The sequence below is a fragment of the Ooceraea biroi genome, chromosome 11 (assembly GCF_003672135.1).
Source record: "Ooceraea biroi isolate clonal line C1 chromosome 11, Obir_v5.4, whole genome shotgun sequence".
Classification (NCBI taxonomy): Eukaryota; Metazoa; Arthropoda; class Insecta; order Hymenoptera; family Formicidae; genus Ooceraea; species Ooceraea biroi.
In genome coordinates, this window is record NC_039516.1 from 9,579,813 (window position 1) to 9,594,399 (window position 14,587).

General features: G+C 42.2%; 1 protein-coding gene across 2 annotated transcripts in view; it reads right to left on the reverse strand.

Moving 5' to 3' along the window:
• LOC105278788 overlaps positions 1 to 14,587 on the reverse strand; it is a 157,670-nt gene that overhangs the window by 19,551 nt on the left and 123,532 nt on the right. Inside the window, exons 10-20 of one of the 2 annotated variants that reach the window (XM_026973732.1) lie at positions 12,955 to 13,126; positions 11,218 to 11,361; positions 8,558 to 8,703; positions 6,864 to 6,917; positions 6,584 to 6,631; positions 5,675 to 5,764; positions 4,890 to 4,952; positions 1,934 to 2,159; positions 1,561 to 1,680; positions 1,367 to 1,474; positions 7 to 189 (exon numbers count right to left, since the gene is read on the reverse strand). In XM_026973732.1, coding sequence (XP_026829533.1) covers positions 7 to 189; positions 1,367 to 1,474; positions 1,561 to 1,680; positions 1,934 to 2,159; positions 4,890 to 4,952; positions 5,675 to 5,764; positions 6,584 to 6,631; positions 6,864 to 6,917; positions 8,558 to 8,703; positions 11,218 to 11,361; positions 12,955 to 13,126 — 1,354 coding nt within the window. Of the gene's footprint in view, positions 1 to 6; positions 190 to 1,366; positions 1,475 to 1,560; positions 1,681 to 1,933; positions 2,160 to 4,889; positions 4,953 to 5,674; positions 5,765 to 6,583; positions 6,653 to 6,863; positions 6,918 to 8,557; positions 8,704 to 11,217; positions 11,362 to 12,954; positions 13,127 to 14,587 lie in introns of both variants that reach the window. The other variant, XM_026973733.1, reaches the window with a different exon arrangement.

A 14,587-nucleotide genomic window follows, 5' to 3' on the forward strand; every position in this document is an offset into this window, starting at 1 on the left:
TCGTACCGTTTGAGCGTCACGAGTGTGCCGGTCAGTTTCTTGCAACGTTTCAACGCAGACTCCAATCGGTCGGGCTCCTCCTTGAGGAACTTCTCCTCGCGCACCACTTTCTCCATCTCGGAACTGAGCAGACCCTTCATGCCCTCTTGCAAATTTGGGAACCGCACCTTCAAGTCAGCCACGGTTTTACTGAAAGGTAAAATTATGCTCAGTACGCGCTGAGATGTTGCTCAACTTAACTTTGTAAATTATATCAATATATCAATTTGATAGAGGAGAATCCCCTATTATGAGATATGCTCCTAATATGAGATAATGGGGTTTCTGCTAAACTAGTGAGCACCATCTGTTAGTTCCACCATGAACTTATTACTCTTGGTGTAAAATGTATTTAGTGAAAAATTCATTGTTCGTTATTGCGTTTAGCCTTTGCAAAAAAAGTTTGTGAAATTGTGAACATGTCAAAGGAACTTGAGGTAAGTCTTTAAACCTTGTTTATTATATAATAAAGAAATGGTTGGCAATAAATTCAGTATGCAATGATAGAGTAGAATCGTAGTAACAGGAAAATACGCAATTTGTTGAATTGCTTAATTGTAGAGGTAGATTTCATGATCGCGGAACCGCTAGACGTGTGGCTCGTATAATGAGATATTCAGGGTACTCTTAATATGAGATAATTATTGCTCGAATATGAAGATTATGTAGTGTAATAAAAAGAAAGAAAATACTACTTAAGGTTAAAGAAAAGTTAATACGAATTTATATTACGCAGTTTTGTGTATTTAATTTTTATAGAATCTGACTATGGAGGTTAGAGATACGAGGAAGCGTCGACAGTGGAATCGTGAAGATTTGGCGAAGGCTGTAGCAGCAGTATTTTTATAAAACTATCTAATAAAGTTTTTTAATTGCAATACTGATGTATTTTGCACTTTTAACACCGATTTCTCGAGGTATCTTATATTAGGAGCACACTTTCTCGATCCTGCGTAAAGCTCTTTTTTCAAATTTTTTTAATTTTCAGAAAAAATAATATTTAAATTAGATTTTTCATTTGACCAACCTAAAGCTTATTAAATTCTCTTCAAGATAACATATTACATTTTAAAATTCTGCCTATAGATTTCCTTACATTCGGCAAAATCGATATGGTATCTCATAATCGGGGACTTTCCTCTATATCAATTTTTTTAAATTCTCATTTCGGGGTGCCAACTTCACAGAGCTACTTTTTAACAATCGCAGATCAGACATGTGAAGATCTACACATACAGATACGGTAGAATGAATTTAACGTAAACTACAGGACGTAACGACGGCGTTTCGCTCAAGTAGAATCGACACCATCGATCGTGCGGCTCACCTGGATTTACTCAATATCAAAGCCATGTTCTCCACATCCGACATATTGACACGCGTCTTTCTATTGATCACGTTACCGCGAAGCTCCTCCACGGTGCTTTCCAGCTCGCTGAAAATTTGCAGACATTCGTTAACGATCTCGCGCTACAGACTACCGTGAGTCTGCGCAGCTAGCTGCGGCATCTCGTCACTCACGTGAGATCTTTTTCCAGCCTTATCATTTCCTGCTTGTAGAGGTCTTCCTCGCGGCTCAGTCGAATCTTCTCTGCGTCTCCGGCCATCCAAGCTGCGTCCCCTCCCGATAACAGCGTAGCCCTGCGATAACAATTAGTTGGATCAAATGTTCCGAAATGTAAAATATTGTATCTTTCATCGCTTCATTTGAGAATTATCAATGTGTCAATAGTGAAACAATGTGTTAACTTAAGCGTTGCTTGAATAAATCCTATGAATCCGGTTTTTCTTTCTTTGTATATTTAAAGATTTTATGGGGATCCATGTATCTCCTATGTGCAATGCTCCATGAAATGTTATATGTTTGTATGTGATTACTTGACATTTGCAATACCTGATTTCAATGAACGTGTCCCTGATGGTCTCGCGCACTTGGTGGGCCTGTGCCTGCGACATGCGCCTCAGGTTCCTCACTTCCTGCCTAAGGTCCTTCGCCTTCTTCTGCAGGCCTCGCAGCTGATTGTACATCTCCGGCGTGAGTTCCAGGTCCCTGTACACGTACTGACCAGCCACCAGCGCGGCTGGTTTCGGCGGCGGTGCCGGCTTGTGCCTGTCTCTCTCTGCAAATGTTCGTTCAGACATATATGAGAAGCGTCCGTCATCCGTGATATACTCGCAAGGTTGCGTGAACATTTAAAGGATTTAAAGCTTGCGGCATCGCTCCTCCACGCGTGCGAAAAGCGTCTTCGAAAAGAAAATCAGAGAATTTCGAAACGAATGGAAAAGACACGATCCGTGCAGAATGCAAATCAAATCTAATCAGCTCCTTCTGTGATCAACACAGAGACGCTTCTCTGAGTTTTCCAATATCAAGAAGAGCGAAAAAATAAACGTCCAATCGACAAGTGTATTTCATTTACTTCAACTTTTGCTCCTCGACCGGCTGCAAATGCAGCCGATCGTTAGCGAGCAGAATTACTATCCGAGACGGCCATTTATCTCTGATTTTTTTCTTTTTATAATCGGACGTGTCCGATGGCCACGTAGAATTTGCGAAACCCGATTGCTGCCTATTGTCTCGGCCGAACGTATAAACGACCGGTCGGCGGCTGGCACAATCGGCTGATTAGATTTGACGTTTGCCACTCGTTGTCGTTGATCGATGCCTCGCGGTGACGGTTTCGCACGGTGGCGGAGCGGGCACCGGATAATGAGAGAGGAGGACAGGACGGTTAAACTGACCGGTGACAACACAATTTTACTGTCACTTTTTATTGCCGCGATTTTATTGGGCGGATGACGAAAGTCGCGACAGGAGCGGAAGGAGGACATGACGAAGAGATGGTCTGAAGTGACGGACGAAGATATTGTGATGCGTTTCGAGTGGGAGAGTGCGTGTGTGCGTGTGCAATAATATACTGTCCGCGATGCACGATAATATACTACATGTGTGTGTATGCGTGTGTACTTTACGAGACATTCTCTATGCGAGGGCATAATTATATCTCTCCGCGAGCAGATCTCGGTCGTTACCTATCGCGACGAACACTGTGGGCGACGATGAAGTCGAGCCGTGCAAGCACATCCTGATTGTAATTCGCTTGCGCTCGGTGTCCACGCTTTAATCGAATTTCCCCGACGACCGTGTGCGTTTGTGCAAACGGTACACGTGCAACGTATGTACGGTAAACGCACAGCAGTGAATGACCGTCGCATCCGCACGTCTGTTACCGTGTATATGGAGAAAACGACTTTATGGAGATAAAGTAACACGGTATTATTGCGTGTACGTATTTTTCTTTACTCACTGTACAGTGGCGCAATAATCCCTGCAGACGCGAATCTAAAAGTTGATCAGTCTGCAAATGTTTTTCTTTAATGAAATTCATTTCTATTTTTCTGCGCATTTTTCTAATCACTGTCGTGCGTTTATCCTATCAAGAGTCACGCTAAGTTTATCCGCGAACGTTCCGTGGGACGATTCCGGATGAATCGATCCCATGACAGGCGCGGTCCATGATAAGCGCAATGTCGTTCCGGCGGACAAATGAAAATACGTCCCCGACGTCCGGAATCAGATGAATAAAGAACGAATCTACACGCGGAGGGCAGAGAGATACAGACGGGGAGACAGACGGTGGGGGCGTAAGACGGATGCATCGGGGTGCTCTCGAGTGATCGACGGGCGGCGAATGTGCATCACCGCTCTCGGATCGCTCTGAGAGAGAAGCAAGATCACGCGGCAACGCACGCGAGAAGATCCGTATTCCTCGCGAAAAGCTCCCGCGACATGGGCGTGGATCGCTCGCTTCCGGTATCCGCGAGCATCCGTGAACATCCGCGGATGTGCTCTCCAACAGGTCGATTATCCGTTCAAAATGAACGACAAATGACAAAATATTATACATGTGAAGGCACAGTTGCGTTTCGTGCGACGCGACTTATCACGTATGACTCGAAACAAGAAAGGGTTTCCTTCGGATGGGGTGAATTCTACAAAAGGGTACAATTTTGAAGAGAGAGGTCAACGACGAGTAGTGAGGCGTTCGCCGGAAGTTCTACGAGGCGCGATTCTACGTGTTTCCCGATGCGTGCTTCACACCGAGGCATGCAAACTCTCCGCACAGACTCTCGCTCGAGATATTTTTTCCGTCTTGGCTGGGGGTGAACGCGTCGCCCTCCTTCGTACCTTGAAAATCGATTCACATGGAGAACGAGCACATTAATTCGTTGAGATCCAACAACAGCCAAGAGGCAGACGTGCAGCAGTCGCGCCTCTCGGCTCTTTATTGAGAGTGGACTTACAATTTTCCGGTGCCCTCCTTACTCGGAGTGTCGTCCCAGGAGACGAGGAACAAATAAAAGAAAAGTAGAACAGTCCGAAACACGGACGGAACGACGGAAGAAGATTGTACCAAAGATTTGGAACGGCGCTCGTTATATGAGTAACATATACACATGAGAGACACAGCGTGACACATAGGAAAGAAGCACAGACACTAGGACTGAGACTATTCGGATAACGTAATATTTGCGAGCTTGATTATCGTGATTCTCGAACAAATAGTTCAAGAATAACGTTCAAAAATATCCAGCTTCGTCTGCAGTAAATAACAATAAAATGTTTAATCCTGAGGAAATTCTCTTCTTTCGACAAAATCTACTAGAGAATTTACGTTAATTTCTATAGTATTAAAATTATGCACATTTGAAGCGAACTGTAATAATAAAAAATAATAAAGTAAAAGAAATTTTGAGATAATAAATTACGAGTAAAAGAAATAAAGCGCTCTTCAAGCAGAAAATTCACCGAATAGTCCCATCCCTAATAGAAACGGGGGAAGTTTTACCTTGCGACGACATCCTCGGCAACGTGGAGGATTTGATTGCCGGTTTCGTGGGTTTTGTGTCCGCTAGTCGTGGTAGGCATTGCAGAATCGTACGAGAAGGCGTTAGAGATTATTGCGTTAGTATTCGCTACGCGTTCGGCAGGACCGACAGTTTAAATATAACAGACTTGATCTCACTCTCATGTCTCTTTTGTTTAAACTTAATTCTTAGCACTAGTAACATATTCACGCACGCTGCGTTCTGATAACGATATTCGTTAACATGATCGTAGGAAGTGGCGGAAACGCATCATTCTGTCTCAAATCTGGCACGCAAATCGTTATTATATAATCATAAATAAATAAAAAATAAAAGTCTATACACGCGGTTGCATATATCAGTCTCTTTTATGCACAATTATCCTGCGTTCTCGTTGCAAACTAGCCGATTGCGATATCTCGAGATATAATATCGATACGATATCTCACAGCACTGTTTACAAGTTGCATAATTTTTATTACATTTTGGCGAACATCGCCGGTCTCGACAAACATAACTCAAAAAATCTCCATTGATCCTGTTTATTTATATAAAGAATTTTCTTGGGCAGAGATAGAATTGAAAGAAAGAATAGCTTCCGAGCTCTCCTATAAATATTATAATTTTTCTGACGTTGCGCCTGGACAAATATATCTACCACTTCCTCGACAATAGTAATCTTAGTAGAAATAACAATGTGACTCTGGCCTTACAGCGTGCTTATAGCATACACTTTTGCATTTATGTGACGTGCGCTAGCCGTTACCTGCATGTTGCGGGGAATGCTGTTTGGGGGAGTTCATGTCTGGTGGCTCGTCACTGAAGGACACTGACTTTTCAAACGACACCGACTTGTCTGGAATAGATGTTGATCAGCATATTTTTGCGTGGTACGTGTGCGTCAAGCGTAAGAAGCGTGAGCGTGTGCATTCGGCCGATGCGAATCTCGATAATGCGCGTATTGGCAAAAAAGCACCAGCTTTGGGAGTACCAACATTTTTTGCCGAAAAAATATAGCAATAATATTTGCAGTGAAATATTGATTAAACTGGAAAAATTGAAATCAACATTTGCGAACGTTTATTGTTGTGCACATTTATCGAAATTAATTTTGTACAAAATAATTTTTAAATATATTGCTTAATGCAATTGTGAGCGATTGCTTTTTTGAGTCACTCCTAAGACTGGTACTCGATAAGACGATCGTGAGGATGTGAAGACTTTGGCGTGTGCACCGTGCAAACGAAAATCGAAGCTGATTGCAGGAAACGTAAAATCGTAAACTGAACGACAGCATCTTCTTGTTAAGACAATATTTTTGCCCAATTTTTGAGAAACAAAGAAAGAAAAACAAACAAAAAGAAACAATCACGAGATTTGAACGACAGATGATTGCAGGATTAGGAAGACAACGAAAGACGAGAACAATTACGAATCATCAGACGAGAATCACTTTGACAACAATTCGAAATAAATGGTGACATTAAAATTTCTCGATGGGATAAAATCACAAGGTTGTACATTTTTTGACAAATAAAAAAGGGCAATGTGAGGGCACGAATGTGCGCGACACGTGCAACAATGATGACGCAAGTGGCAAGTGGCGGCGATGCAGCGAGCGCATTCGCAACATGTAGGGTGCACATATAAAAGAAACATATATATTGAAGCGCACCTTTGCCTAACTTCGGCGGCTTAACGTCGGTCCTTAAGTACGAGTCATCTGTAACGGCAGGTTGAGACACTTGAATTTTAAAGGACACGCGCTTTATTGACGACGATAAAAGATAGAGACAACGTTAAATATACATATATAAATATGTATAAATATATAAGTAGACAAAAAGATTGTAATATATATATGTAAATATGTAATATATAATATATAATAATAAGTAGCGGTTATACAGTGATTCCGGAGGTGAATAGAAGATAGAAGAAGATGAGAGACACACCTGGCAATGAGGCAGAGCTGGAGCTAGAGTGTTTGTCGAACTCATCCCCGGCGCCTGGTGTGTGCGTTAGTCGGAATAACAAAGCAGTTGTACAGCAGGGTTTTAGGAGAGTTCACTCCGTGAGAGACCACATCGCTGGGCAACCTTATGCCATTAAACCATCCGAAATGCGAGCTTAACGCGAGTTTCCCGGAGAAATCGCTCCTTCGTGTCTGTCCTTCGCGACCATTTCCACTAGCGCGCGGAGTCTCGTTAAATCGATTTTAATTCTTTCACGAACTTTATATTCTTTTTCGATATAATTACTATTGATTACTAATTGAGTCTCCAATCGTATGTAAAAGCGGCAATTTATATTCAGAAATTAGAATTAAAATGTCGATTGCACTTGTTCACATATTTAATGATAGATGAAAGATCTGACTTGTTAGATTCGATTGAGGTAAAATAGTTGAGTGTTTGTTCAATGCAAAATTTGCATCACCGATTAATATCCAATTGTTAATTTCCCAGAAGCTATCTTTTTCTGAAAAATACTGCTTCTTGCTTGCTTCCGCTATTCTAATTCGCATTATGGATATTGATGCATATGATATGAATGTTTTCTGGGTTTCACGAATCCCTTTTAAGACACGCTGGATAGGAGCAATGGCATATTGTTGGTAACGCGTGGTTCACGGCATAAATTCTTCCAATATATATGTATATCTGCATGTATGTATGCAACATATATGTATACGTAATGCACGTTTATATCTAAAGTTGTGTCGTTTCGGTGAATTCCGATTTATCTGAAAGGCGACCACGGCATCGTTATGAATCTCAACTGAAAATACGAAATGTCGCGAGTGCCAAGAATTCCTGCCAATTTTTTGGACTGACACGCTTTCCATACTTTTCTCATAATATAACTTTTCTCGCACAAATGCGAGCTTTGTGTATGCAAAATGTATAACTGTAAAATCAATTTAATAACGTGTATTACATAAAGTCTTTCAAGTTCTTTCTTATTTATATTTCAATTCAGCTTCTTGGCACACTTTTATACTTTTTATCTGCAATCATCCTGAATTACATCGTGAAAGTTCATATAAATTAATTAAAAACTCGGCGTGGTCGCCTTGTTCGTGGCCTCTAACTGTCGGCTATCGGCTCCGCTGCATTTGCGGCATGGTGATGTTACTAAGAACCGTGGTTTTCAAGATGTCTGAGGGTGGTCGAGAGACGATGAAGGTGGATGAATAGATGAACAGGCACGGATGAAACGGACAGATGAATGTTACTAGAGACTACTTTGTATGGGGTGTCTAGCAGTCTCATATGCCTCTTAGCTGAAACTATCTTGGTGAATTAAGTGAATGCGCTAACTCTTCTATAAAAATAAGCAATCTGGAAGGAAATGAACGAGCCGACATCGCTAAAGCGCTATCGATCGTCTCGAGACGATGGTCCAAACGTCTCCTCCTAATCTATGACGTGGCTTGTCTACGTGATTTGTACCGCAATTTCAAGAGACGCCCACGTCGAATCAAGATGCCAGATCGGCATTATCCTTTCAGAGACAAGCCTCGTCCTACGGCGATACGTTGCAAAGAGAATCCAAAAGTACGACGTTATCTCGTGAAAGTGAAATGGAAAGTATAGAAAGAAAATCTATAGGAAGAAAATATTGCGATTCCATCACGGACACGTACCTGCGGCTCTCGCGTAAGGATCACGTCCTGGTGGGACCTGTAAGTACTCTCGTGGTGATGGGCTGGGGTGCGGCGCGTGTGTCAGGGCTTTCTGAACGAGCCCGGTCAGATTGGCCAGCTGTCTTTCCATGTGCTCCACCCGTATCCTGCGACAGAGAATTTTCGGTCATGACACGGCATAATTATGGTTAATCTTAATAGCATCCATAGCTTCTCGAAAACAGGATAGTTGCGAATCTAGTTTTCTATTTAGAACTTATAAAACTTGGATACTTGGAACTTGGACTTTAAGTAATTGTTCATCCCATAGTACATATCATAATAGTTGTCAATAGTTTGTATAAAGTTTGATAAATAAGTAAAATGTATTTCGACATATAAACTATCCCATTTTTATCTCATTGGACATTGATCGGAATTAAAATGGCTTTTGATAATGTAAATTAAGGTTTTTTAGCAAATATTTTGCGTTCAATAAATTTGAATAAATGGCAGATGAGCAGGTGACAAGGTAACTCGAGTTCTAATATCAAACAATATTTTCATCTTATATTGTTATGAATGATATTATAATGATGATAATGAATGAATAAATTAAATAAGTACTAAATGATAAATTATAATGTGCTACTGAAAGGATGACAGCAAATAAATAGATTTATGTGAAAGCAGAGTGATGCATTAATTAAAAAAAATATTAACAATGTGCTCGTCAGAAATATTATACTTTTGTATTCAGCCAGTAACATTTTATACCGAGCAGTGTGCTAATTACTATAATCTAACAATAGTATCATTTGATCTCTAAGAGCTCGAGAAGTTTCATATTTACGTACTGACAAGATAGAAACTGATAATCGCTTCTGCAGACATATCCGTTTTCACATAGGAAGCACAACTGCCCCCGACGAGGGAAACTGTTCTCTTTTATACATAGTAATGACACATTAGCTGAAAATCTCGTCCCGAGGGTATTTTTCCTGATGGTGAAATCGGATATGAGTTACATACAATGTGCTAATCACGTGCATCTATCGCTTCGCATGACAAGTGACAGTGCCCAATCTACGTCACGGTGACAGTACATAAAATTATATACAGGGTGGTATGTATAATTTATATGTATATTTAATATGTACATAGACGCGATAGGAGGATCAAATTGATTACGTGATCGGCGTGGCGATCAATTTCGACTTGGTGTAACTTTTGTAAAGTTGTAAAAGCGAGGCAAAGTGAGTTCGCGGCTGACAAGTATCCAACTCGGCTTTCCGATACACACTTCAATCACGCGGCGTCAGTTCTAGAGAAAGAGAGTTTTCATACACGAGAACCGAATGCTCGCGTCAGCTTCCGAACATCTTCGATGCTGACGAAGATTTATTGCGGATGGATCTGTTGCGAATCCACGAAGTTTCTGAATCTATTTATAAGTGATCGCGTAATAATTCCGAGATCTTCGGACATTGTTGGAAGAATTATTTCGAAGGAATCTCAAGATTTTGATTAATTTAAGTAATCGGGTTTCTTAATGATTTAATTGTGCAATGAGCAAGCTGTTGTAGACTACGTCATGCAATTAATATGAATAAAATAAAGGATGAAAGCAATGATAGTTGGATTAGAGTTGGATAAAGAGTTGCGTGTTAAAAGGATATCGCGTGAAGGAGAATCGCGTGTGCTACATCATCGATGTAGAGTGGATGGATAGAGAATTTCGAGCTATCATATCGAGTATTAAAGTATAACAATAGTTTGAGGCACGTTGATGAATATATATTAACTCGCGGTTGTGTACATCCATTTTTCTATTTGCGACGCGTGTAAAACACCCTGTATATGACCAATGCAATCTTGTCTACGATCGCTAGTCGGCATGCTGCATTCCACCGAGTTGCAAATTATGCATTTCTATGTATCATATATATATATATGTATATTCTTCGATTCACATTAATTATGGCATATATTTACACATATACTACACACACATCTTACTTTTGAATAATAAAGAGCATTATAAAATTATAGAGTAAATTGTCAAATGTGTTTATCCCTGTATCAATGGCGAATCCAGGTACAAGAAGAGATCAGAGATGATTATTACTTCATCATGGCGAAAGAAAACCGTTGAATCCAATCCAATGTTATACTAGTTTTATAATGATAAGTATTACTTGTAAAAATTGAATAATATTAATGCCATCATTGGAAACAACACAATTAATAATACTAATATATTACTTTGTAAAAGTCGTTTCACGTTGCAGACATGAGTGAATGCAATATCAACTTGACTGCGCTCCAAAAGTACCGAGTACTTCTCGCTGGAGCTCGGTGTTCCTGGGGGATTAGAAGAGACTTCTGCCAATGTGGCGTCTCCCGGATTCGCCACTGTTCCGCTTCCGGGGGACTCGCGCGAAACGACGCTCGTGCAACTCGTATTCATTCACAAGCATTCAACCAATCAGCCAACCAGTCGGTCGTAGCACGGTCCTCGGCAGCGATTTCTATTCTCTTTCCATTTCTTTTCAGTCTTTCGTTTATTTTTTTACTCTTCCCTCTACTCGTTCTCTTTTTATTCCGCAGGCAGGCAGGCCTCTACTACGCAAGGCAAACACGCAGGCGACAGAGTGTGTGTGACGTGGGTGCAGTAGTACCGAGTAGCGTCGTAGGCCTGTCCGGCGGGTGGCAATGAGGATGGTGCCCCCGGAGGAAACGGGGACCGCGGGGGACCAGACGACGGACGCCCCGGTGGTTTCACGCCGTAAAGGCTGTACGATTCCTCCAACAGCTCCGTATCGCTGCACCACCCACAACAGACATACACATCCGCGCTATCAGACATCCAAGTGGAGGAGCGCCGGTGACTGCGACTGCCGGAGACCAGCAGGGACCAGGGGTGTGGCGAGGGGATTCGGTTGTCCAAGGGGTGGAACGGGACGGTGGAAACGAAGACGACGACGACGACGTTTCGTTGGTGCGGGGCTCGCGAGATAGCGGTTTCCGGGTGAACGGAGTTTATTCACCCGGATCGTAGGGGATGCGCGCGGAAAAGCGTCGCTGAATTTACGGCGAGTCTCTTTTGACGGCGGGCGGTGAACGCGCGGGTCAACGCGGCCAGCCATCTCGACCGTTTGCACTCCGATTAATTGCTAAGCGGAACTCCAAACTGGGAATTCTAAACTAGGTACTAGACCGAACTCGAGCGACCTTTTTGCTCGACTGATTCTGATTTTCATGAGAAATAGAGACCGCGTGCAGATGACTATTTAGATTTATAAATTATAAATTCCGATAATTTTCACGCCAATTTCGAGAAAGTGGGATTATGAATTTCATAAAATTATTTTTGTACTTTTGAAGAAGCATGACAACATGTTATCTCAAATTTTTCACATCTGTAGAATTTCTTTAAATATGTTTGGAGTGCAAAGACCGAGAAAAAAGATGGACAATGCGAAAAAAGCAATCCGCGGGAAGAAATACAAACGGATAAGTAGATATTTAATTACTCGAACAAGTTCCCGCAATTTCGACAGCTTTTTTCTCATTTTTACATCTTTTTATACAGATGAGCATTTGCGAGAGGGTGTAACGTTCTCAGCACAAAAATTTCACGTCAATAGGACCGAAATGAAGCAGAGATCTCTCCGTAATTTTATTGAAAAAAGAGACATATATATTGCACTTATTATAAGGAATATTATTAAGCGCGTAACAGTATATGCGAATTTAATTAATGAACAATAATTCGCCGGAACAAAACACCCCATGGTCCATTCTGTGAGGCTTCGTTCATCAGATTACAACTGCCTATTCAGCAAACTAAAACAATTCCGAAACATTTTAATAAGGATCATCAAAAATATATTCTACGTGTGCGAATGGAGCATGGACCCTATGTATAAAGTGCATGAAATGAACTCTGATGCGGTGAAATAGCTCGTCGTGGCCGTAAAACCTCCGCTACTTTTTTCCTACTGAAACTCACGCGGACGCAGAGTTTACCCGGAACTTCTCACATTTCCTTTCATCTGCGAACTCGTTGATCAGTTTGCCACTTATCCCGCGGAAATCGATTGGCTGATTGTCACGCAACTTTCGTGACGCTCGAATCTATGAGTATCAATAGAATCTCGCAGTTTAAGCTTTCAAAAGAGTCAGTCATTACACACGACTGAACGAATTGAATTATATAATTAAATTGAACAAACGGACTTCTTCATCAAGAGCTCGTGGATGAAACGTGGAAAATCCAGGACACCCCGTGCGCTCCGAAATATGCAAATTTCGTTAATTAGAGCCGTATCACCGTGCCTCTTTTGTGACGAGACGCGGGGTGGGTGCGATCGCGGGTCGTTATTATCGTCGCAACTGCGCAAAACTCCGGTTACCTGGCTTCTTCGTCGATAACGGGAGTGACAGTTCCCGAGTACTGCGAATAATACGGATCTTCGTAGCTGCTGCCGGCGCTGTAAGGCCCGGGTGGATATCTTCCGCTTCCGGAACTGACGCCGCCGCCACGCTCCGGGCTGCTCATGTACCCGCTCTCGCCGTGTAGCCGATCTGCAGAGATTGAAATTCGTATTAGTACGAGCCACTCAAGCGCCCATTAAAACGCTTCCTTATTGCGCAATACTTTCACAACGCGTCGTTTAATTAAAAATAATAGGCATCCGCTATACACGAGAACGATTAAATCGATTAAACACGAAAGCCAAGTACAAGTTCTTAAATAAAACACAGTACCACAGATCAAACAGAAAAGGCAGATGTCCATTTCGTAATGGAGTATCGGAGTTAATGAACGGTTAATAAACAGGGTCAAGCGGCTGGCAGTTATTTTCCATTACTGGTTACGTCAAATTGCCCGACAATAAATAAAGAACTGATTGCGCAACATGTATTAGGATAGTCTACCTGTTTTACGCGACATACATTTCTCGTGCAACATTTCTCTCGCGGGAGTTCTCTCTTCTTATCTGTACTATATGGCTCGATACCTCCGTCGAGGATGAATTTCGTGGTGCGTGAATGTGTGCAAATGAAATTACAATCAAGGAACGGTAAATCGAACGAAGAAATGTCATTTATCAGTCGTCATGGTGATGGGGCGAGAAGAAAGAAGGGGTCCTTCATGATCGTGCTTTTTATGGGTGGGCACACAATCTACGGCACTCGAGTGACAGCGGGAGCGGATGAAAAATGGGATAGTAGAGAGATGCTGCTTTTCGTATGTTATGATACCACACAGCGTTGTATGTACGAGGGTGGGTCACACGAAGGAAGTTTCTTTTAGTGGCTCTTGAGGGGCTTAGCTCTAGTGTTGGGAATACATCGAGCTACCTTATAGCAACTTTGCAGTTACGGCGTCCGTACGCGTGATATCGTAATTAATAATTGAAGGGGACTTTAAGATTTCAGAGGGGCAGAGAGACGTTAACGTCACGCTGATAATACGAGGAGCTACTTGATGTATTATAAACGCGCGCTCGAATTTTGTAACGCGCGAGAAACGATTCTCGGGAGTCAGAAGAAATTTTGACGGCAAGGTTTCAAGTGTCGCTGCCAATATTGGGAGATACTTGACATCGCGAAGGCTGCAAGACGATCGATGCTCGGGCTTGATCGAGCCCTGGCTTCTTTTGGCTCTTATTTCTTTGCGCAACGGCGATCCAAAGCTCGCTGGCACGAACGCGAAAGTCTCAATTCCACCCATCCATCCACCCATCTATCCATCTGTTCCTATCTATTCCCAACACTATCACCACGGTCTCGAGGTCGTTCAATTAAAACTTGGCCCGACTGGCGTCTGCCAATTTCGATTTCCCAGCGACCACTGCATGCCAAACGCGACCGGCCACCTTCGTGCTTAAGCCTCCCCTTATCACCGACACGCGATATCACTACGCTTTCCACCCTCTCTGTCGCGTTTTATCCCAGTGTTTCTATAGTTTATCTGGTTGTGGCTGATCGCTCGAGTGAATGTTTCTTTCGCGAGCTGCATTTATCTTTCGTTACGCGATC